General features: G+C 42.5%; 1 protein-coding gene across 1 annotated transcript in view; it reads right to left on the reverse strand.

Moving 5' to 3' along the window:
- Positions 1-19,285, reverse strand: part of LOC125929775 (serine-protein kinase ATM-like) — a 30,935-nt gene extending 11,650 nt beyond the window's left edge. Inside the window, exons 1-15 of the mRNA XM_049641271.1 lie at positions 19,106-19,285; positions 17,839-18,231; positions 17,177-17,344; positions 15,702-15,815; positions 14,520-14,737; positions 13,550-13,757; positions 12,547-12,660; positions 12,039-12,197; positions 11,452-11,590; positions 10,379-10,461; positions 8,479-8,619; positions 7,369-7,485; positions 3,989-4,138; positions 1,972-2,137; positions 525-611 (exon numbers count right to left, since the gene is read on the reverse strand). Of these exons, the coding sequence (XP_049497228.1) occupies positions 525-611; positions 1,972-2,137; positions 3,989-4,138; positions 7,369-7,485; positions 8,479-8,619; positions 10,379-10,461; positions 11,452-11,590; positions 12,039-12,197; positions 12,547-12,660; positions 13,550-13,757; positions 14,520-14,737; positions 15,702-15,815; positions 17,177-17,344; positions 17,839-18,231; positions 19,106-19,285 (2,437 nt within the window). The remainder of the gene's footprint in view (positions 1-524; positions 612-1,971; positions 2,138-3,988; positions 4,139-7,368; positions 7,486-8,478; positions 8,620-10,378; positions 10,462-11,451; positions 11,591-12,038; positions 12,198-12,546; positions 12,661-13,549; positions 13,758-14,519; positions 14,738-15,701; positions 15,816-17,176; positions 17,345-17,838; positions 18,232-19,105) is intronic.
- Between the last annotated feature and the right edge of the window lie 5,234 nt (positions 19,286-24,519).

Here is a 24,519-nt window from a genome sequence, read left to right on the forward strand (position 1 = left end):
GGGAAAACCATATAATACCCTTGATCTCCTCTATTCTAATGGAAATCAGCCTTACTCTCTCTTGGCAAACCACTTACGTGGCTACTACAGAATTTGTAATTTCCTAAGACTACACCCTTTTACAAATCTTAAATTCCACACTAAGTGAAATCTTTTCTTTTCCCTTGTCTACCTCTGCAGCTGCTCAGCGACATGCGGCCTTCACTCGGCCATATTTCGTGTCTCACCATTCCCACAAACTCGTCTTCATTCTTCACCCCTCCGTATTTGCTCTCTCTCCTGTCCGGATGATCCTTGCTCGCTCACTCTAAGACCTGCCTTAAACGTCCTGTTCTAGAAGAACCACCCGTTACGCCAGCAGTCAGCCAGTCCCTCCTGCACATGCTGCTGCTATCTGAAACATCTCCTGCTGTGGTGTATCTATCTCCTTCTCCCCTGTAATAAGCTGGGGGCAGACATCATTTCTTAAGACACCGTATTTGTTAAACAGAATAAAGATGCATTTCTCATCTTTCGCCACTTACCTAAATCTATGTGTACAAGCTCTGCGGACTGCTCATTTATCAAGATGTTCTGTACGTGTCTATCACCAAGTCCAAGTATGTAACCGACTGGGAGAAAAAACAACAACCTGAGATCACTGGTATCTATTTCTAGAACACATTTAGCCACAATGTCAACTAATACCACCACCGCATGACTTTTTAGTGTAGAACATTTAGCCTAAAGGCAGATATGTATATAACTTGCCACTTTGTGTTTTAAGTCAAGTCTTGCCAGCTATTTTCATTTATACTACATTTTACAAATCCTAGATGATGTGCTTAAAAAAAAAAAAAAAGCTTTCCCTTTACAAATAAGCATACATCTAAAAATATTAGTACATACTTCCAAAATTAGTGTGGTTAAAGTCGAGACCCATTATGTGGCAAGGTCAAAGCAGTATTATATGCATTCGAATATTTTACTCAGTATACTTTTAAAGTGAGAAGCCTATGGGTAAATTCTTCATTCCTCAGTGAAACTTTCTCCCCTGTGATGAATTACATTTCACACAAATTAATCATTAATTCATTTCATCAGATATCTATCCAGGGAAAACTGCATTTCTGTTTTTAACATAGATGATGGCATGCACGAATGCTTTTAATCCAATAAAAAACACCGTGCGGTACTGCAGAAGCAGTGAAGAGGGAGTCAGGAGGCTTGTATGTGTAGCCACATTAACTGGCTCTACTTTCTTGTTTATAAACTAAATTAGCTCAATCAGATTAGAGATTCTCAGTGTGGAAAAGAAGAGGGTTTTGTATTACCTAGAACTTTTTCAAAACGTACATGCCCTGCCCTCCTGGAGTGTGGTACCTAAGTGATGGAGGAATGGTCTTTATTACTTTAAAATCAATAGATTAAGAAATCTCTGGTGTTCAACATGAGTTTTCATAGTTTAGGATTTTGTTAATTGCCCTATCTAGCTATTCCAATCTCTTACCAATTAAAAAAAAAAAAAAACAAAAAACAAAGCCAAAATATGCATTGTTGCATATTTAAATATATACCATGATTTCTAATGCAAAAATAAAATTCTATTAAGCAGATTCAATTACTGCGTGATATTAGAGATTCTGTACAGAACAACAACAATAATTAAAGGAGACAAGTTAAATATAGTTATTATGGGTTTTATGATTTTCCAAAGAAAATGTGAGAAAACAGTGTATCGAGGGAAGGGAAAATACACCATATGCACTATGCAACAAAGAGGAATGACCAGCCTGGTCTCTCTTCCTTAGAGGAGAGGAAGCCTTCTGGGCAAAAGCTCGCAGGAGCTGCACTCAGAAGCTGAGAGTCAGGATGAACAAGAAACGAGATCTCACGATGGGAATCGCCCAGCTGACAGCCACCACCACGGCCGCCCCCCTGGAGCTCAGAAAGCACAAGTGCTGCATCTGCCCAAGTGTGTGAGAAGCTTACCGATAGAAGAAGTAGCCACGCTGCGCGTGTAAGCCAGTCGCTTCTCGAACCAAACAGCCGGGTCCAAGAATTTTTCCATGCAGAAGTAACGGAAAACCGGTTGAAAATTTTGGCAGATATCCGTGAAGGTTTTATATTTCTCTTCGAAAGACTTCTTTTGTACATCCTTTTGAAAGACCCAACATAAAACTTTCTCAACGCTGTGTTCAACTACTTTCAACACCTACTCGGAGTTTCTCGATAGAACCTAGTACGACAGACGCAGAGGCGACCAAGAGGTGAACGAGGCATCACCTCCGCCACCGGCAGCTGCCAGTCTGCTCAGGGAAACAATTCCACGTCAGAATCCCTTTAGGGTTCGCGTGTCAATCTCGGGGGACACCAACAGTGGCTGTTCTTCTCTTAATTCAGTGCTAAAATCTATGTGGACATATACACAAAAAAGCCAGAGGCAGCTCTAGCCTCACGGCACCAGGGTCAAGAGGAAACAGGAAGAAGAACGGAAGCGTCACTGATGGACGGCCAAGCAGCTCACGTGTTTCGGATGTGTCCTCCGAGACCTTCTGACGGCGCTTCGTCCTTCCCTGAAGCAAAGCTTATCTGGTTCATTGGGCCCAACTCGCCGCTCCATGCTGACGAACCGAACCTGCGTCTCTGGCCCCGTGTCTTTATTAAGCTCCAGCTCGATGTGCTTCTCCAGCGGCTCACTCAACACGTGCGCGGGGAGCACTTCCAAACCCAAACCTCTTCCCCGTCTCCGCCTCGGCAAACCTCAGCCACTTCCTCTCTCCTTCCACCCCCTCACCAGAAAACCGGGTGCCTCTAATGACTCTCTTCCCCAAACCACTTCTAGTCAGCAACCAAATCCCATCAGTTCTGCCTCCTTACTGTTTCTGGTATGTTCCCCCATTCTCCGTTCCTCCTGTTATTAGTCTTAATCAGGACCCCTGTGTCATGCTTCTCGTCAGCTTCTCAAAAATGTAGCCCACGGTGCTGCCAGAGTCGTTTCTCTAAAATGCAAATGTGGTACCAGCACCTTCTCGAGGGTTCTCTACTGCCCACAGGATAATGTGCAAATTTCCCGGCATTTCACGAAGGAACCTTCCATTTTCTGACAACTATTGCTGCAAGTCTCACGTACACCTCCTCCTCAAAGACGAGGCCTAAGCAGTCTCTAACTGCCTCTCCGTGCCCCCTCTTGCCCTTTGACCGCGTGCTCCTTCTGCTTAGAACACCAGCTCGGGCAGTAATCTCAGCTCAAAGGCCACTCCGCCATGAAGCCCTCCAGAATTTGACCCCACCCCTGTCTCAGGTAGAGCTGCCCACCTCCCGCCCTGCGCGGCGCCCTGGACAGCCTTCCGTGACAGCGCCCGTAGAGCTCTATCACACACCTCCCATCTCTATAGAACAGCACAATGAAGGAAAAGCAAAGGACTTTAGAGCTGGACAGACAAGAGTCACATCCTTGCTCCACCATTTACTGCTCACTGACCGCGGGCAGGTTACATTTCTGAACTTCCTCTCGTTTTAAAATGGGAGAAATACGATGATGATTAGTCCTAACGTCTGTGACGTGTCAGCACAGTTGCTGGGAGACAGGGGGCATTCAGTGAATGTTGCTGACTGGCTGAATGACCGTCAGGCCAGATGGCGTCTTGTGGCACGTGTCTTTAAAGGTCTATCGGTTTCATATAAAAATTACTTCATAACCTGTTTTTGGCTTTAGTCAGCGCTTGAATCAGCTCACCCCAAACTGGAAGCAAATTAGCATTCCACTGAATGTGAAATCTCTCATCAGACCAAGGCTGACACTTTATATAGTTGAACAACTTTTCATTTTTCACTCACACAAACTTCCATTCCGGTGAGCCCACTTTCTCTTACTTCGTGTCATTAACCTTAGTATCATTACCCGATGAAATTAAAATATTCTGTACTCAGTAACATTCGGTAACTGCCAGCTTTAATAAGCTATTAAATAATCTTGCAATAATTCGTACTTCTGGGTGTCACTCACCATCATTTTCTTTTGGCACTGAAGGGCGCTGAAATCCTTCGGCCTGTATCGCTTATGAGCGCCATTCTCGTTGTTAACAAGAAATTCACCGATAGGGACGGTTCCCGTGCACCATTCGAGAACTCCACTTCGCTGAGAAAGCGGAACCACCTGAGTCCCAGATTAGATACATTTTGATTATGCAAAGGTATCGCCGGGCACGCGGCGGTCACTCAACTCTCAGAGTCCGCACGAAGCAGCTCTTCAGGTGGGACCGCTATTTCCCTGTCCAAAGGAGACAAAACTCCTTGGAGGAAAATAAACTTAGACTCCAAGAACACGATTTTCCAGCCCACCGCGTGGACTCCTGAGGGCCTGCTCCTCTCTCAAGCTCCAGGATTCGCTGAGGCCGGTCCTGCTAACTATACTTTCCTGCATCGTCTGTGATGCAACGGTTTGCTCCATTTAGCAGGGAGCTGCCTGCTTTCCTTCTACTTAATAGCAAACAAATTTAAAGAATGTCACTTTGAAAAATACTGAATATAAATCTTAATACTTTGATCATTAGAAGTACATATATTCTTGCTTTGTAGTCTTGTTAGCTACACCAAGAGGAAATCTATTCCTGAACATGAAATGAGCAATTTTACTGCAAAGATTAGAAATTATGACACATATAGAGATACGTAAAGTACAGAAAATGATATAAACATCCCTTTACCCACTAATCAGGTTTCTCAAATCTAAAGATTTTCTCCTATGTGCTGCAAGAGAGGAAGCTCCCTTTGAACCCCTCACTGGTCCCATGCCGTCTGCCACCAGTAACTTTATCGTGTTCATGTATTTTCTGCTATATTTTTGTTTCAAAGCAATACATGCATAAATAGTTGTAAGCTTTAAGTAAAGGAGTATTATACTCGGTGAATGGGCCTGCAATTTGTTTTTTTCTCACTCAACACTATTTTACCATTAGTTGTGTGAGTACACATAACTAAATCGTTTAACAAACATACACTGCAGAAGTACACCATAATTATCCACTTGCTGCAATCTGCATGTTAATTAAGATTACATTCTGTCCAGATTCCCGTGAAGTGTTGCTACAATGCCCTAGTGTACTGGTTGGTGACAGTATCTCAGTGTCTCCCGGGTACGCGCATACCTGGGAATCCAATACGTGGGTCACAGGGGATGTGCATCTTAATTTAGTTAACCAGAGACTGCCAAATAACTACCCAGAGTGCTTATGCCAATTTATATACCCAGAAGTAGAGTTCATTCCACGACCTTCCCGACACAAAGTACTGTTAAGACTTTTATTTTAATTGTGCTAATGTGGGGCACCCGGGTGGCTCAGTTGGTTAAGTATCCAGCCTGGGCCCGGGTCACGATCTCACGGTTTGTGAGTTCAAGCCCCACGTCGGGCTCTGTGCTGACAGCTCAGAGTCTGCTGCCTGCTTCGGATTCTGTGTCTCCCTCTCTCTCTGCCCCTCCCCAACCCACGCTTGCTGTCAAAAACAAACTTAAAAAATAAATAAATAAATAAACTGTGCCAATCTGAGACAGGTAAAATGGTAGCTCACTGTGGTTTCAATTTGTATTTTCAGATTCCCAGTAAGGCTGAGTAAAATTTGGCAGGCTTATTGGTCACTCAAGTATTTTCCTCTTGTGACTTGTCTGTATTCTTTACCGGTTTTCCTACAGACATGTTAGTCTTTTTATAACTGGTTTGTAAGAGCTGTTTATATGTTCTGTATATAAATCCCTTGTTATTAATATTACAACAATTCTTTGTTATTATAATATCCTTAAAGTCATTTTTCTCAGTTGGCCACTTGTCTTCATAGAATATTTGATTCTATAAAGTTCTTACTTGAATGTGCTCAAATAGGCTGCACTGTACTGTTTTACGGTTTGTGTCTTTAATTTACTACGTGTGTTGAGGGTCTGTTCTGTGCTCACTGGTGCCCACGTGCAGGAGAGTGGCGCGCGAGGTAGACGAGGACCATGCTGTCCAACAGCTTCACGCTGGCGATGGAACATACGCGCTCACAGACACGTAATGATGCCAGAGAACAAGGACAAAAGAATGAAACAGGCACTGAAAGTAGCGAGTAAGAGACATCTGGTCAGAGAAGGACTCCACGAGAAGGTGACGGGAGAGAACCTGAATGACATGAGGGAGGGAGGCATGAGCCGAGGGAAGAGCATTCCAGGCAGAGGGGAACAGGGAAGCCCTGAGCTCAAACAAAACCGGTGCATGTGAACAAGAGAGAGCGGGAAGACCAGGTGGGCCCAGGGGAGGTGCCGCCATCACGAGGAAGAAGAGGGATGAGGGTGGGAGAGGGGCAGATAAAGGTGGAAAGGGAGCAGGAGAGGCAAATCCCTTTCCTTCAGGGACAATGTGAAGGCATCTGGAGTTCCGAGCAGGAAACGGACATACTGATTCAGCCTTGGACTCTTTAAACAGATCGTTCTGGCGGTTGTGAGAAAACTAGCTTTGCGGGGCCGAGGCCAGAAGTAGGGGCTTAGCCAGACGCCATTGAAGAGATGTGAGTGCAGGGCAGACTGCCAGACGTGGAAAAAGTGGGTCGAATGAAAGCGGACGGGTAAGGAAGTGCTGATGGAACAGATGTTAGATATGAGACATGGGCGGGGTTAATAGGCTGAATATTTGGTGGTATTTGGAAATTACTGCTCACTCTCCTAGGATGACACTACTGTGGTTCTCTTTTCCTTTTTAAAGAGACATCTAACTACACATTGAAATAAACGTTTACAGATGAAATGATATGACATTTTGCTTCAAAATATAATCATCAGAGAGGAGGGAATGGGTGGAAGAAGAAATGAAACAAAATTATCCGGGAGTTGACCACTACTGATCACTGGGTGATGGTACAAGGGAATTCATTACAGTATCCTATCTACTTTTCTATATGTTTGAAATTTTTAGCAGTATTAAAAGTAAAAAGGAAACTGCACCTCCGGGATGTGGACGGAGGACCGGGGTGAAGGTCCTGCTGAGCTGAGGAAAAGCAGTTGTGTTTGGCTTGGGCGTTGGGGGTGGAGATATTAATCCAGTATCTCTTAGACCTCGACATGACTCCCTGATCTGGTCAGGAGCCAGGCCTTCCAAGTGCTGTATGTGACCTGACACAGACCCTCATCACAGACCAAGCAGGGGAGGAGAAGCAGAGGAGACGGCCAAAGGGGGAAGGCCTGGGACTGCAGAGCCGCCGTCCAGTGTGGACGCTGCCCGGGACCAGGCTGCAGAGACCTTATGTGGCACACAGACTCTAACATGTTTACTCTCCCAGAAAACACTGGCCGGCCCCGAGTCTGAATAATGGCTTCTTTCCTATGCTCTTGATGAAGGAGCAGAGGCCTGAGGTACTTACCTTGTATGTACAGATAGTCAATTTCCTCTTCCTGGTCTCGGTGTTTCTCTGCAGCAACGTGTTACACATCTGGAACACCTGCTGCATGACGGCGTCTTGTCTCAGGTCATCACGGCCCTTCAGGACATCAAACGCAAATAATGAGGCTCAGTCCATTTTCTTTATTACAGGACCATACAGAGGGTCACATCAGGACAGTGACAGGGCTCTCAGAAATCAATCCGGGCAGAGCGCCTGGGTAGCTCAGCCGGTTAAGCATCCAACTTCAGCTCAGGTCATGACCTCACAGATTGTGGGTTCGAGCCCTGCATCGGGCTCTGTGCTGACAGCTCGGAGCCTGGAGCGTGTTTTGGATTCTGTGTCTCCCTCTCCACCCCTCCCCTGCTTGCACTCTGTCTCTCAAAACTAAGTAAACCCTGAAAAAATTTTTAAAAAACCCCAAATCAATCTGGGCATCTGTACTCCTCACAGTCTCTTAAAATAATTAAGACCTATCGCTACTCTTTCATTTAGAATTAGCTCTAACACTGGGTAGGCAGACCGCTTCAGGAAAAAGCTTCCCTCAGCTGCGTCTGTAGCCAGGCTAACTGGAACCCCTCTGTTCCTCCACTGGAGGCACAGCACTGTTCTCTCTACTCCTTCCCAGCAAGGCCCCCAGGACTTGGGAGCAGAGTCAGGGAGGAAGGCTGTCCCCTTCCTCATACAGTTAATAGCAGCTGGCACAGTGCCAGTCTCAGGATAGGGAAGCAAGAGCCCTCAACTTGAACTATTCAAGAAAATAAGCAACAATCACCAAACAGATTTTCCAGAATAAGCAAGCTGTTAACCTCATCATACTGTGCATGTTAAAGGCATTCTTTTATTTCAATCAACTTTTATAATGATGGCCTTCCAGAGACACAAAAAAATTAGGAGAAGCAATCTGCTTCTAGACAATGATGTAATTTATATTTTGTAAGTTTTCCTCACTTGTAAATTTTTTTTTTTTTTTTTTTTTTTTATTCCTCACTTGTAATTTTTGAGAAGAAAAATAAAGACCCAAGCAGGAAGTTGTGCTGTGACTTTTCTCACTAAGCCTGTAAGGACCACACCACTCGAGGGGAGTCTCACCTTGACAAGCTGTCTCCTTTCCTTTCCATCAGAGCCCAAACAATCGATTATTTTAGGTAAATTTAAACCTCCTGCTAAATGAAATTCTGCTTTAAATGACTGTATAGTCACCAGATTTCCATATTCTCCAGTAGGATCCACCTGATAAAAGTATAAATGTGATAAACAGGTCAGGTATATTATGGGCGTTTAAAGACGAATTATAAATGACAATTTTACTCTTTTTTATTTTTTACTCTTTTGTTAAAGTTTGTTTATTTAGTGAGAGTGCATGAGTGCAAGAGGGGCAGAGAGAGAGAGAGAGAGAGAGAGAGAGAGAGAGAGAATCCCAGCAGACTCCATGCTCAGCGTGGAGCCCAGGCATGGGGCTCGATAACCCACGAACTGTGAGATCATGACCTGAGCAGAAATTAAGAGTTGGATCCTTAACTGACTGAGCCACCCAGTGCCCCTATAAACAACAATTTTAACATGAAACACAGGAATGAATGACAACATGCTACGGGTTAAGAGCTAGAGTGATAATTTACTTCCTGTTTAAATGAAAGAAACATGGGGTGCCTGGGTGGCTCAGTTTGGGCAACTGACTACTGATTGCAGCTCAGGTCATGATCTCCTGGTTTGTGAGCTCAAGCCCGGCGTGGGGCTCTGTGCTGACAGTACGGAGCCTGCTTGGGATTCTCTCTCTCCCTCTCTCTCTGCCCCTCCCCCACTTGTACTCTGTCAAAATAAACTTAAAATGTTTTTTAATTACAAAATATAATAAATGAAAGAACCAAAATTCAACATGGAAAAGGTTTATAAACTCACACAAGTTACCTCCCCTAAGTACCTCTCACTAAAAGAGGGGCACACAGTGTTGGAAAGGGTAGCCAAAAAGCTGCTTTCAGGTCTGACCAGTGACTGTGTCTATGTTCAGTCATCTGAGAAATAGTGAAATTTATCACAACAAGATAGGAAGGTAAATTTTAGAAAAGTGTGGAGAGTGGTTTCCAGGGTGGTAACTGCTAAATCTGGCATTTTCTGGAAATACTCAGCTAACTACCTTTGCTATTGTAGTTGGAAAGGTACTATTAGTCCAGATGACGGAGCTACATTTCAAATCAAGTAACTACGTATACCAAGAATGTACTCAAAATGATTTTTCTTTCATTAAAAAAAATTTTTTTGAAGTTTTTATTTAAATTCTGGTGTTAGCTTCAGGTGTACAATACAGTGATTCTGCCCTTGCACACGTCGCCTGGTGCTCATCACAGCAAGTGCGGCCTTTATCTCCATGACCTATTTCATCCATACCCCCCACCGGCCTCCCCTCTGGTGACCACCAGTCTGTTCTCTAGAGTTAGGAGTCTATCACTAAACTATAACCTTTATTATTACTACATGTATCCCTGCCAACATGGTCTTTCTAGCAATAAAGATCACTACAACATAGCTAGGAGTATCACATATATTACAGTTACTACCATAACCTGTACCGTGTTACTTAATACCGTAACACTTCACGGTCACTACATTCTAACACATCCAGAATTTTTAAAATATAAAGTATTTAGGGACTTTATTGCCAAGTTAAAAATTAGTCTTGGCATAAGCACGGGAACCTTTCCTTATTTTGGCCAATGAAGGTAACCGTCTACAGACCTTCCCTACAGGGAAGATGGGAGGTACAAAACTGAAGGCAAAAGAAAAGAAAGCAGGAGAGTCCTTTAAGTATTTTAAGAGCTGGGTCAACGGAATGTATAAAGAAACTGTATGGTGAAACAAATGAAAAGTGCTAATTTTGGCAAAAAAAAAAAAAAAAAAAAAAAAGAAAGTCTGTTTCAAATGGTTTAGCCTAATCAAGAGAAATGTGAATTTAGTTCAATAAAAAAAATCAAAACAGCTAATAGTAAATTACCTTAATTTCCATAGTTGGGACAACAACATCTTCTAAATTCTTCAGTTTAGTAATTGGCTGGTCTGCTGGGATATTTATGCCTTCTGTATTTAAAATAAAGAGGTTCTGGTGAACACCTGTACCCTGACCAACAGCTCGGAAGGGAAAGCAGGAGAGGTCAGCAGACGCCACAGACCCCAACCTGCGGCTCAGGCCCTGACTGAGGAATCAAGAGCCAGGGCTTGCGACACAACGTAGCTCAGAGAAGAGCATGGCTGACACACGAATTTGCAGGTAACCTGGCGCTAGGGATTAGGTCCCATCCCAGCTGAGGGTCCAGGCTGAGCACCTTAAGATAATTCCACAAGTTTGCACAGCACACAGATTAATGTACTCCTGCCACATCACTATCAAATGTAACCAAAGGATGTGACAATCAATACTCTTTGTTTGCTTACACAAATACCAGAAAAGTCTCGTTCTTATTTTAAAGTAGCAAAAATGTAAATATGAAGAGACAGTCCTGAACGGAAAAGGGAATATAATTGTCCAAGAATGCGGAGAGAGACTTTCGAGTGTATGCACATAACCAAATGTTATAGCAGCTTCTGATTACTGGAAGAGACACGGCAAGAAGAACGAGGGATTATATATGTGCCACATATTCTAACACCTGTGGAGGAAATGGTGAGGCCTTCTCACTCTTAAGTACCAGAGCACAGTGAGTAACTGACATCATTTTAAGAACTTTCGACCCTGAAAATTGTCAGTTATTTTAACGCACTGGTCTCTACACAATGAATTCTCTGCGACAAGTATTTGCACCAGAATATTACCCAGAGAAACCAATTAACTCAGCGCAGTCATCTATCATCAGATAGATATAAGATATTAAATGAGAAGTGACAAGGGGATGTTGAAGTCACTGGGTAAAACTTAAGCTGTGGATCACATGTGAATCGTAATCATAAAGACCTTCATGTCTATAATTACTGTTATGTGTATAAAAGAGATTACATATTAAGCTCTATAATTAATATATCCCTACAGAGAAAAACAGCAAGAAAACAACACTCTTTCTTCCCAACACATACTTCTCTGCGTCCTCCACTGAGTGGCATCTAAGTTTGCTAATATGATGTAAGCATCACAAAGTGCCTCTACACTTCTGACCATATGAGGTCTCCTACTTCTGATAGTACATATTATTCTGTTTGCAGCCTCGGTTCGATCCTGTTAGTAAAAAAACAAGCAAAAAAAACATTACACAAAGGAATACCTGACACTGGCACTTTTCAGAGTTATAACAAAAAGAACCACCAAAGTTAATGGACTGATCTAAGCACTGGAAGGACTCGCATCCCCCCAGAAATGAACAAAACAGTCACCTTGTGAATGCAATACACCTAAGGTATAATACTATCAACAGTAAATGACTTAGGTGTGCCTTGAAATGTTTTTTCTTTGCTCAATGATGTGAGGGAAAAAAAGTATTGGTATGTCCTATGCTTTGAGAATATTCAGGAATTTTGAACCATTTTTAGGTGGCATGATAACAAAGGATTTACAAACTGAGTATGAACAACACACCTTCTTAGAATCCCTGAGAATTAAGAAGAGAACATTCTGGGAAAAAATGAATACTATAATTCAAAAAGGTATGTATGTTTAATCCAAATACCTCATCAAGCTGAGAGCTTTGTTTAGGTGCATTTTTACTTATTCTACTCCTTCTTGCCGCCTCTGGTTTGGTCAAAAATTCATCTTTGTTTGCATTTGCTAAAGCCAATATAATAAACAAGGTATGATGGGGGTGATCCATAGCAATTGTAGAGATAAGCTGTCAGAAAATAAAGAACTATTAGTTTTATGCAATCAATCAACCAAAAAACAAAAGTGGAAAATCCATTACGTTTTTCATTTTGTTTGACGTTAAGACACATAGGGTACCAGATGCCATAGTGGGTAGAGCGCTGTATATGTGTGGGACAGAGGAATGTGAGCATGATACAGAAATGGAGTAACTTACGTGGAGAGATGAGACAAAAGGAGATTTTTATTCCCGCCCTTTTACAGCATGATAAATGCAACTGACTGGGATATTTTTTATCTTCATCTCCTAGAGTGGGACATTAGCGTACAACCCATGAAAGACAACCAATTGTGCCTTGGTCTGCAGGCATACTTACGTTATTGAGGACTTCGTGGAATCCTAGGCCCCCCATCATTTTGGTCCCCATTCTAGCAGCCAGCTGGTACATAAGAGGCAGGAATTTGTATGATGGAATGTTCATTCCTTTGCTCTACCGTTAAAAAGAACAAACAAACCTTAAGAAGCAATGCGTTTCAAGAAGCCTCACATCTAAGCAAATAAATTACTCTAAGGTAACGCTGCCACCACAGTCATCTGCTGGTTGTTACTAAAACTGCACTAGCTACATTTTTCCCCTCAAGATTCATCTTCTCTTAGTTTCAGTGGTATTCTGGATTTGATTCACTGGTGAGTCACAGTGCTTGATCCGAAAGTAAACTGTTCAGACCTGGAACACCTGCACTGATTACATTCCATGAGACGGGAGGGCTGCTGTGATGGTGACCCCTGGGAAGTCCGTGTGTAATAAAATGGGGTAACCGGGTTCCCTGATGCCAAAGGCAACAGGATTGAATGTGCACTTGCAGCAGAGACTGCTTGCTTGTAACTACTATGTGTCTTATCATTCTTCTCATCCAGAAGAACCACTTTATTTTTAAGCTTCAAATGGATTGCCGATGGAGATCCTGTAAGCATAACTTTAATATTAGGTATCCTCACTGAAATCTAAAATTTTTAAGTAAAAACTCAGGAAATACTACTGCCTTAATGTTTCTTAAAAATGTGTTTGTCATTTGCAAAAGTAATTCACTGTAAAAATCCCAGAAAAGATAAAGCCAGAGGAAGAACCTGCCTGAAATCTCCCAATCTGGCATTCTGGTACTTTCCAGCAGTAACTGCAAAGGTACGGTGAAAGAATGACCTAAAGGCTCTCGTCTCCGCATAAACCTGCATCATGAGAGCTGATCAGGTACGTAGGAGTAGAGCACCGAACCAGATGGCAGGGATACAAAGAATACACAAAATCAGTAACACTGGCAGGCTCTTGTCTAAGCTTTTCAAGCGCAGGCTAGAATCTGGGGTTTACAAAGACGACTTGCCTTCATCATGCCATTGACTTCAGAAACTCCAGAATTTTCAAGCCAGAGAGAACAAAGACGGAATATCCACATATCATGCGCTTCTCCACTCAATAAGCAACTGATGTAATTTTCAACTGCTTTACATAAGAACCGCTTACGATCCTCTTTCAGGGCACGGAGCGCACACTCATCCAGCTCCAGCTCTCGCTGCACCTTTATCGTGTATCTTGTGTTGGATAATTAAAGGAAGATGCAAAATCCATCAAAACGTATAGAACTACATCATACATGATATACAACATAAATGAAAAGTCAACTGTCCATCCTAGGAGAAAAAGCAAAATTCTAAAAATTATAAGGGAACAAACTTAGTATCTCAAAGTAAGTCTGGGCAATTCAAAAGTCATTGTAGGGGCGCCTGGGTAGCTCAGTTGGTTAAACGTCCAACTCTTGATTTTGGCTCAGGTCATGATCTCACAGTTTGTGAGATCAGCCCCGTGTCGTGATCTGCGTGGAGCCTGCTTAGGATTCTCTCTTTCCCCTCTTTCTCTCTCTCTCTCTCTCTCTCTCTCTCTATGCCCCTCCCCACTTGTGAGCACACACGCTCTCTCTCAAAAATAAAAGTAAACATCAAAAGCCATCCTAGGCAACCAGGGGCCAAGTGGACTCTACTCAAGATACCTACTTAACTTTATTCTCTCCTTTCACTATCCTGTTCAGACAAAAGGGACGCATGAAGAAAGGGTTTAAAAAACACACACACATCAGAATAGATAACTCTTCCATATTTAATTTCACCACCTATCTCCTTTTCACTATGATACCAACAAACCCAAAAAGCAAAACAAAAAGCTAACATCCATACAGTCTACAATGAGCTTAGAACCACAGTGCGCAATCACGCCCCGGTTCTGTACATCTTGTCTATACATACAGTCACTGCATTTCTGTGCATCTTGCCACTTATCACTGGTGGACATGTAGTTACCTGGTGGTCTGAATTTTATGCTCCCTAAGAAGGCCCACTTCCTCTTTGGCCCTTTTCAGGAGAGCCTGCTTGTTTTCAAATTCTGATGATTTCATGTAGTTTTCAATTCTCTGGTACTGCGTATCCGAGAACCGTGCTAATGAGAGAAATGCCTTCATTTTTCCATTTCTAAGCTCATCACTGCTTTCTCCGTCATAATTTCCAGCAACTTCCACTGCCTTCAAGAAAACACAATAACTTATGTTATTTACACAGATCCTAAATGTATCTAAAGAACCACTTAAAAAGACAGTCACGGGGCGCCTGGGTGGCGCAGTCGGTTGGGCGTCCGACTTCAGCCAGGTCACGATCTCGCGGTCCGTGAGTTCGAGCCCCGCGTCAGGCTCTGGGCTGATGGCTCCGAGCCTGGAGCCTGTTTCCGATTCTGTGTCTCCCTCTCTCTCTGCCCCTCCCCCGTTCATGCTCTGTCTCTCTCTGTCCCAAAAATAAATAAAAAACGTTGAAAAAAAAAAAATTAAAAAAAAAAAAAAGACAGTCACAGTAAAGTTCAATTTATACATATTTTTATGGATAAGCTAAATTATATGAAGCACAGTATTTTGAATTTTCAAACAACTTTGACAGTGTAGAAATAACCAAAACAGCTAATATTTTAACAAACTGTAGAAAACAAAGGGCTTCATAAAATTTAAAGACGGTCATATTATACTTTTCATGCTATACTTATTTATAGTGAGATAGCTACTTCCAAAATTAATTAAACTACAGGAATAAGGGGAGAAACAAGAGGGAGAGAGGAGCTGGAGCACAAAGTCCTGATCCTGTTTGTAAGGCGGTTGGGTTACAAGTGCACAGTCAAGACTAACTTGCATGTTCCTTAATCAGCTCTTCTTGTAGATAAGTAAATGGAGAAATGACCAGAAACAACTTCAGAGAGTAGGTGGTGTGGGGGGGGGGGGGGGGAACTGAGGGAAGACACATCTGGGCTTCCTTTCAAAACAGGGTCCTTCTTTTTTACCACTGTTTCATCCTGCCCTAAAAATTACATGGAGCTGCTATAGTAATAAATACTCCAAAACTGAAATCTTCCTTTTATTTGCTTTTGAAATGCACATGGCCTTGATGAAAGATCAAGTGTACTCATGCTGAACAGCTCTCCTAAGGGTTGTGAGAAAACCTTACCTTTTCCAGGTAGGTCTTCATGATGACCGCAGGGTTTTCTAAGCAAGTTTCCGCCAACCAGGTGCCGCAAACCCTCAGACATTCTGTGTACAGAAGTCTTAGGCTGGGATCATTCTGTATATGAAAGGCAAAATCTTAAAATGTAATTCACTATCATGACTATGCGAAAGTATCTTCCGTGTAGGGGAAAAAAGCAGGTTAAGAATATTTTTCCTCGTATATGCCAGGCACTTTAGCAAGGCTTGATTTCTGTATGTTACCTCATCTCATCCCCACAAGAACCCTGTGAGGCGAGGACTCTATTACCCTTCATCTGCAGAGTGCAGTGGCAGTACGGACATACAGAGGGGGCAGGTAACTCGAGCCAGGCTGATCCCGGGCCCCACTTGTTAAGCAACGTGTAAACATCATACTGTATCAGCTCCCGGAGCTCTGGTATAATGGTAAAACTCTTTAGGATGAGGATGTCCTAAAGTGCCCAATACCGGAAAGGCAGGTGCGTGTCAGAAGGAGAGCACTGTGGCCACACCTGCAAACACCACACGACTCCCGCAAACACCTCTACTGTGCCCATAATACGCTGGAGAGACAGCTACAGAGGCACACAGATTTCCAGTAACCAGTGGGTAATGTTAAATAAAATATGAGACATTCTTTTTCCTAAGTACGAAGACTGACAACTTAATTGTTCCAACTTGCTTCCTTTTTAAACTTTGGTTCTCTCACACATTTCCTCTTCCATTTCTTTATTTTGAATTTATAGTAGCTATTTCTTCCCCCTCCACCTCCTGTACTGGCTATTTCATGTTTGTTTCCATCATACTCTTCTCGAATTCCATATAAAGTTTAAAAAAAAATGCTTAACACTGGGTTAAATCAAATAAATCTACCACAAGATGGACTAACAGAATTATTGTAAAGAGAAACTAAAATTAGTATTTCTAAACTTCTTTACAAATAGTAATTTTCCAGGCTCCTTTTTATACTTTCTTGTTCATAGATAAGCAAATTTCAAGGCTTTAATAAAACTGTGGACTTATTAAAAATATTTTAGGGGGCACCTCAGTGGCTCAGTCGGTTGAGCATCTGACTTGATTTCGGCTCAGGTCATAATCCAAAGTCGTGGGATCAAACCTCCTGTTGGGCTCCACACTGAGCATGGAGCCTGCTTAAGATTCTCTCTCTCAGGGCGTCTGGGTGGCTCAGTCAGTTAAGCGTCCGACTTTGGCTCAGGTCATGATCTCACGGTTCGTGAGTTTGTGCCCCGCATTGGGCTCTGTGCTGACAACCCAGAGCCTGGAGCCTGCTTTGGATTCTGTGTCTCCCTCTCTCCCTGCCCCTCCTCTGCTGATGCTCTATCTCTATCTCAAAAATAAACAAACATTAAAAAAATTAAAAATATATCTATTTTAAAGCTCAGTGGTTGCTTTATAACAGTAAAATACTAATTCAGCCAATTAAAAAAACCAGTAAACCTCTGCACCACTGGAGTCCAGCTTCTTGATCATCTGCTTGAGGACACTCAGGGCGAGACTCTGCTCGTTTCTTGCCCAAAATACTTGGGCCTCCTCCAGCTGCCACTCGGAGACTCCACGACCAGGTGGGTTGTACTGTTTAATGTGAAATATTGCCCGTTCGGGGAGCTGAAATGAAAACGACATATGGGAATAAATACCATTGCTGTTACTACTGCTAGCACGAATCATGGAAGCAGTAACTCCCATCACTGACGACTGTTTGTCAGGATGGTCTCAAGTACATCTGTGCCTGCCTCCCTCAGCCCCGCATCCATCTGGTTCTCTCACAAATACATACATATAGATGTATACATAAGCACATGTACGAACACACGTGTGTGTAAGCGTGCAGTATATAAGACCACTGAATTGTTATCAATATATTAAGTTAGGTATCTTCTCATTTCAGAACCATGAGATTGAGGCTTAGAGAAGTACCCTGTCCAAGGCTTGAACTCAGGTCTGATGCCAAAACGGGAAATCTTGAACAATTATCCTAAGCAATATTTTTATAGCAATCTGTTTCTCGGTGACGCTTCTGTTTTACTCGTGCTTTCCATTTTCTGGGTCATAAAAGAAAAAGTCATAGGGTGAGACGACATCATTTTAAATCTTATTACCTGAGTGTTCTTAAAAGTTCGGGCCAGTATGGAGAGTTCTACAAGGTGCGTGGTGAGAATATCCTTAAAACATTCTCTCTGGGAGTTTTCCATTTCCTTTTCCATCAAGATCTCCAAAATGACTGTGCGGAGAGCCATGATGGGCTCCTGAAAACTAAAGTCACTGTCTTTGAGAAGCTGGGAGTGTTTCCGCCACTTAGCGTAGACTTCGGAGGGCTGCCTACCGGGGACCGATCTGAAAGCAACATCACAGAAGCCACGTAAGCAAGAGAAATTGAAGGACAAAAATGCTACCACACAGCTTCTGCATTTAAGATAAAACACAAAGGAGTTTTGACAGTAATGACACGAGAGCTTAAAAAGGATACAAAGTAAGCACCAAAGTTTAGAAAACTACAAAACCAGCAGACTTGTGAGGGTCAGCACAGGGGCTACAGATGATGAATGTTTTTAAAGATTTTCTTAAAAATACTCTTAAAGCTCATAAAAAGCAGCATTTCTAAGTATATATTCTTCTGAAACGAGAACACCTTCATGAAGCTTGGTGTCAGAACGCCGACACCTCTAGTCCCACTTCAACGTTCCCTGTGGCAAAAGGCGGCATGTGAGCAAGGAAAGGGAACAGATGTATTAATTTCTGCTGTGCCCAAGTGGGTGCAGGGGAGGACTCTATGCATAATTACAGCTGCTAAAGAAATCACAATTCAGGGGGAGAAATGCTGGTAGCCGGCAAAGGTCTCACTCCCCAACATTACTGATTAAAGGAAGAGAAAATGCATATTGTGCAATTAGTTTACATGAAAAGGATGCTTCCCACACGGTCACACTAAGCAATACCGTCCAATCCTTGAGGGCCACTGTACTGACAGGAATCAAGATGAAGAAGGGACAGTAAGAAGATGACAAGATGGTGACTAGGAAATGAAAGCTCCTTCAGGAAGCTTCCAGATGGGAGGGGCCAACATGGCAGAGAAGTAGGGGGATCCAAAGTTCCCTCCTCTGTGAAACAAAGCAGTGTTGAAACTAAAGGACTTTGAATTCTGAGAGTCCGGGAGGAAAAGAGACAGTCGCTTCCAGGGACCCACAGGGACAACCTGACTGCCGTAAATGCATGATTCTGGACTGGGAGAGATGAAACGAACGGAGGGGAGGGATCCCCTTCTGCAGAGACACAAAGGGAAGAGAAAGTGCAGCTGGGGAAGCATAGCACTGTATCTGGACAAGAGAAAAACCTCAAACCAGGACGGAGAAAAAGCCCATCTCTAACTGCAGGGCTTGCTCCGGACTGCGCCAGGACTGGGCCAGCTGTCCGGATCACGCGACTGATCCAGCCCCAGGCTCGGGGACTAGGTCGCGGGTGCAGTCCGCAGTAGGAGAAAGCGATCCCCTCCCTGGAGTGCTGCGGGAAAGGGCAAAGCCTGCTGCGCCTGCCGGTCGGGGACCACATATCCGGCAGCAGGGAAGGGTGCTTCCCCAGTACCCGGGCGCAAGGAGCGGGAGTTTGAGTCCCAGCCAAGCCCCAGGCATGGGAGTCGGTGGAGCAGGACAAACCGCCTGGTCTGCGTCCTCATTTGTGTCCGTGGCACAGTGAGGACGGCTCGAACAGAGTGGTTTGGAACACCAGGTCTGTGAAGAAGAGACTGGGGGTTGCCATCACCACCAAGGGGGGACTTCAGCTAACAGACGGCAGGGCCCACAGCGGAGGCGGGACCCGCCTACACCAAACCACGCCCCTCCGCGCCGGGTGCTGTGTATCTACGGGAACAGGATTGGCGCGGAGGAACCGGACGCCCCCTCGTCCAGACCTGAGCTGCTGCATTGCCTGGATTAATTCTCGGATAATTCTAATTATAGACATATATTCTTCCTTCCTTTTCTTCTTTTTCTCTCTTGCGTCCTCTAGTCTGGTTACTCTGGTTGTTGCTTTGTTTAAGCAGACATATTTAATCCATTTTCTTGATACATGTTCCACACCTCCTTCTTAATTCTCCATTCTCTCTCTCTGGTTTAAGCTGTATAGTTTCTCTGTCTGGATAACTTTCTTTTCTTTTCTTTTTCCCCACTTCTTTATTTTCCCTTCTCTCTCTCTGGATTAAGCCATAGAGTTTCTCTGCCTGGTCAATTTTTATTTTTTCTTTCTCCCCGGCCCCTGTCATTTCTCTCTCCGAATGGGATAAGGCCTCTTCCAACAGCACTGCCTCCACCCAATGGTTTACTTGCAGCTGGTGTTTCTGTTTCTGGCTTTTCGTTTGTTCGCGTGTTTTTGTTTTCTGAGTTTTGTTTGTTTTCCTTTCCAGGGCTACTTGAATGAACAAATCAAAGCACACTTAGTGGAGGGTTCAAAACACCACTACGGTAGGGAGATTTAGAATTTAGAATAATAGTCATAATACTAATCGCTGAATGGCGCCTGAGTGGCTCAGTCGGTTGAGTGTCCGACTTCAGCTCAGGTCATAATCTCACAGTTCGTGAGTTCAAGCCCCGCATCGGGCTCTGTGCTGACAGCTCAGGGCCTGGAGCCTGCTTCGGACTCTGTGTCTCCCTCTCTCTCTGCTCCTCCCCTGCTCACATGCTGTCTCTATCTCTCAAAAATAAATAAAGATTAAAAAAAATTAAAAAAAAAAAAGATTAATCGCTGGACTTGAAAAAAGCATAGAAGACAGCAGAGAATCTGCTGTAGAGATCAAGGAACTAAAAAATAGTAATGATGAATTTAAAAATGCTGTAAATGAGGTGCAAAATAAACTAGAGGCAGTCACAGAAAGAACTGAAGAGGCAGAGGGGAGAATTAGAGAACTAAGTGACTCAATGAAACAGAACAACATCTGTATCATAGGAATTCCAGAAGAAGATAGAGAAAAGGGCTGAAGGTGTGCTTGAAAAAATCACAGTTGATAACTTCCCCAATGTGGGGAAGGAAACAGACATTGAAATCCAGGAGGCACAGAGAACTCCCTTCAGACGTAACTTGAATCGATCTTCTGCACGACATATCACAGCAAAACTGGCAAAATACAAAGATAAAGAGAGAATTCTGAAAGCAGCTAGAGATAAACGGACCTTAACCTACAAGGGTAGACATATAAGGGTAGTAGCTGACCTATCTACTGAAACTTGGCAGGCCAGAAAGGAATGGCAGGAAATTTTCAATGTGATGAATATGAAAAACATGCAGCCAAGAACCCTTTATCCAGCAAGCCTGTCATTCAGAATAGGAGAGATCAAGGTTTTCCCAAACAAAACTGAAGGAATTCATCACCACTAAACCAGACGTACAAGAGATCCTAAGGGGGACCACAGAGCATCAGAAACATCACTAGAAGCATGAAACCTACAGACAAGACAATGGCTCTAAACCCTTATCTTTCAATAAGAACACTGAATATAAATGGACTAAATGCTCCAATCAAAAGACACAGGGTATCAGAATGGATACAAAAACAAGACCCATCTATTCGCTGTCTACAAGAGACCCATTTTAGACCTGAGGACACCTTCAGATTGAAAGTGAGGGGATGGAGAACCATCTCTCATGCTACTGGAAGTGAAAGAAAGTTGGAGTAGCCATACTTGTATCAGACAAACTAGATTTTAAACTAAAGACAGTTACAAGAGATGAAGAGGGGCATTATATAATAATTATGAGGTCTATCCATCAGGAAGAGCTAACAATTATAAATGTCTATGTGCCGAATATGGGAGCCCCCAAATACATAAAACAATTATTTACAAACATAAGCGATCTTATTGGTAAGAATTGCAGGGGACTTTAATACTCCACTTACAACAATGGAAAGATCATCTAGACAGAAAATCAATACAGAAACAATGGCCCTGAATGATACACTGGACTAGATGGACTTGACAGATGTATTTAGACCTTTTCATCCAAAAACAGCAGAATATACCTTCTTCTCGAGTGCACATGTAACATTCTCCAACACAGATCACATACTGAGCCACAAAAAACCCTCAATAAATACAAAAGAATTGAGATCATACCATGCACACTTTCAGATCACAATGCTATGAAACTTGAAATCAACCACAGGAAAAAGTTTGGAAAACCTCCAAATGCATGGGGGTTAAAGAACATCCTACTAAAAAACAAATGGGTCAACCAGGCAATTAAAGAAGAAATTAAAAAATGTATGGAAACAAATGAAAATGAAAACACAACAATCCAAACCCTTTGGGATGCAGCAAAGGCAGTTCTAAGAGGGAAATACATTGCAATCCAGGCCTATCTCAAGAAACAAGAAAAATCCCAAATACGAAATCTAACAGCACACCTAAAGGAACTAGACGCAGAACAGCAAAGAAACCCCATACCCAGCAGAAAAAAAGGAATAATAAAGATCAGAGCAGAAATAAATAATGTAGAATTCAAAAAAACAGAACAGATCAATGAAACTAAGAGTTGGTTTTTTGAAAAAATAAACAAAATTGATAAACCTCTAGCCAGGTTTCTCAAAAAGAAAAGAGAGAGGACCCAAATAGATAAAATAACAAATGAAAATGGATATATCACAACCAATCCTTCAGAAATACAAGCAATTATCAGGGAATACTATGAAAAATTATATGCCAACAAACTGGACAACCTGGAAGAAATGGACAAATTCCTAGATACCCACACACTACCAAAACTCAAATGGGAAGAAATAGAAAATCTGAACAGACCCATAACTAGTGAAGAAATTGAAAGTTATCAAAAATCTCCCAACAAATAAGAGTCCTGGACCAGATGGCTAGTCCCAGGGAATTCCACCAGACATTTAAAGCAGAGTTAATACTTATCCTTCTCAAGCTGTTCCAAAAAACAGAAATGGAAGGAAAACTTCCAGATTCATTCTATGAAGCCAGCATTATCTTGATTCCTAAACCAGACAGAGACCTCATAAAAAAGGAGAACTATAGGCCAATATCCCTGATGAACATGGATGCAAAAATTCTCAAGATACTAGCAAATCAAATTCAATAGCATATACAAAGAATTATTCACCATGATCAAGTGGGATTCATTCCTGGGCTGCAGGGCTGGTTCAATACTCACAAATCAATCAGTGTGATTCATCACATTAATAAAAGAAAGGATAAGAACCATATGATCCTGTCAATAGATGGAGAAAAAGCATTTGACAAAATACAACATCCTTTCTTAATAAAAATCCTCAAGAAAGTTGGAATAGAAGGAACATACTTAAACATCATAAAAGCCATATATGAAAGGCCCACAGCTAATATCATCCTCAACGGGGAAAAACGGAGAGCTTTCCCCCTGAGATCAGGAACACGACAAGGATGTCCACTCTCACCACTGTTGTTTCACATAGCACTGGAAGTCCTAGTATCAGCAGACAACAAAATGAAATAAAAGGCATCAAAATTGCCAAAGAAGTAAAACTTTTTTTTGCAGATGACATGATACTCTACAGGGAAAACCCGAAAGAGTCACCAAAAGACTCCTAGAACTAATACATGAATTCAGCAAAGTTACAGGGTACAAAATCAATGTACAGAATTGGTTGCATTTTTATACACCAATAACGAAGCAACGGAAAGAGAAATAAAGAAATGGATCCCATTTACAATTGCACCAAGAAGCATAAAATATCTAGGAATAACTCTAACCAAAGATGTAAAAGACCTGTATGCTGAAAACCATAGAAAGCTTATGAAGGAAACTGAAGAAGACACAAAGAAATGGAAAAATATTCCATGCTCCTGGATTGGAAGAATAAATCTTGTTAAAATGTCAATACTACCCAAAGCAGTCTACACATTCAATGTAATCCCAATCAAAATTGCACCAGCATTCTTCTCAGAGCTAGAACAAACAATCCTAACATTTGTATGGAGCCACAAAAGACCCCAAATAGCCAAAGTAATACTGAAAAAGAAAACCAAAGCAGGAGGCATCACAATCCCAGACTTTAGCCTCTACTACAAAGCTGCCATCATCAAGACAGTATGCTATTGGCACAAAAACAGACACATAGACCAGTGGAATAGAATAGAGAACCCAGAACTGGACCCATAAACGTATGCCCAACAAATATTTGGCAAAGCAGGAAAGAGTATCCAATGGAAAAAAGATAGTCTCTTCAGCAAATGGTGCTGGGAGAACTGGACAGCAACATGCAGAAGAATGAAACTAGACCACTTTCTTACACCAAACACAAAAATAAAATGGATGGAAGACCTAAATGTGAGACAGGAAACCATCAAAACCCTAGAGGAGAAAGCAGGCAACAACCTCTTTGACCTAAGCAGGAGCAATTTCTTACTTACTTGACACCTCCAAAGGCAAGGAGATTAAAAGCAAAAATGAACTATCGGGACCTCACCAAGATAAAAAGCTTCTGCACTGGAAAGGAAACAATCAACAAAACTAAAAGGCAACCATGGAATGGGAAAAGACATCTGCAAATGACATACTGGATAAATGGCTAGTATCCAAAATCTATAAAGAACTCACCAAACTCCACACCCAAAAAACAAATAATCCAGTGAAGAAATGGGCAGAAGACCAGAATAGACACTTTTCCAATGAAGACATCCACATGGCCAACAGACACATGAAACAATGCTCAACGTCATTCATCTTCAGGGAAATATAAATCAAAGCCACACTGGGATACCACCTCACACTGGTCAGAGTGGCTAAAATGAACAAGT

This window comes from Panthera uncia, chromosome D1 (genome assembly GCF_023721935.1).
Source record: "Panthera uncia isolate 11264 chromosome D1, Puncia_PCG_1.0, whole genome shotgun sequence".
Taxonomy (NCBI): Eukaryota; Metazoa; Chordata; class Mammalia; order Carnivora; family Felidae; genus Panthera; species Panthera uncia.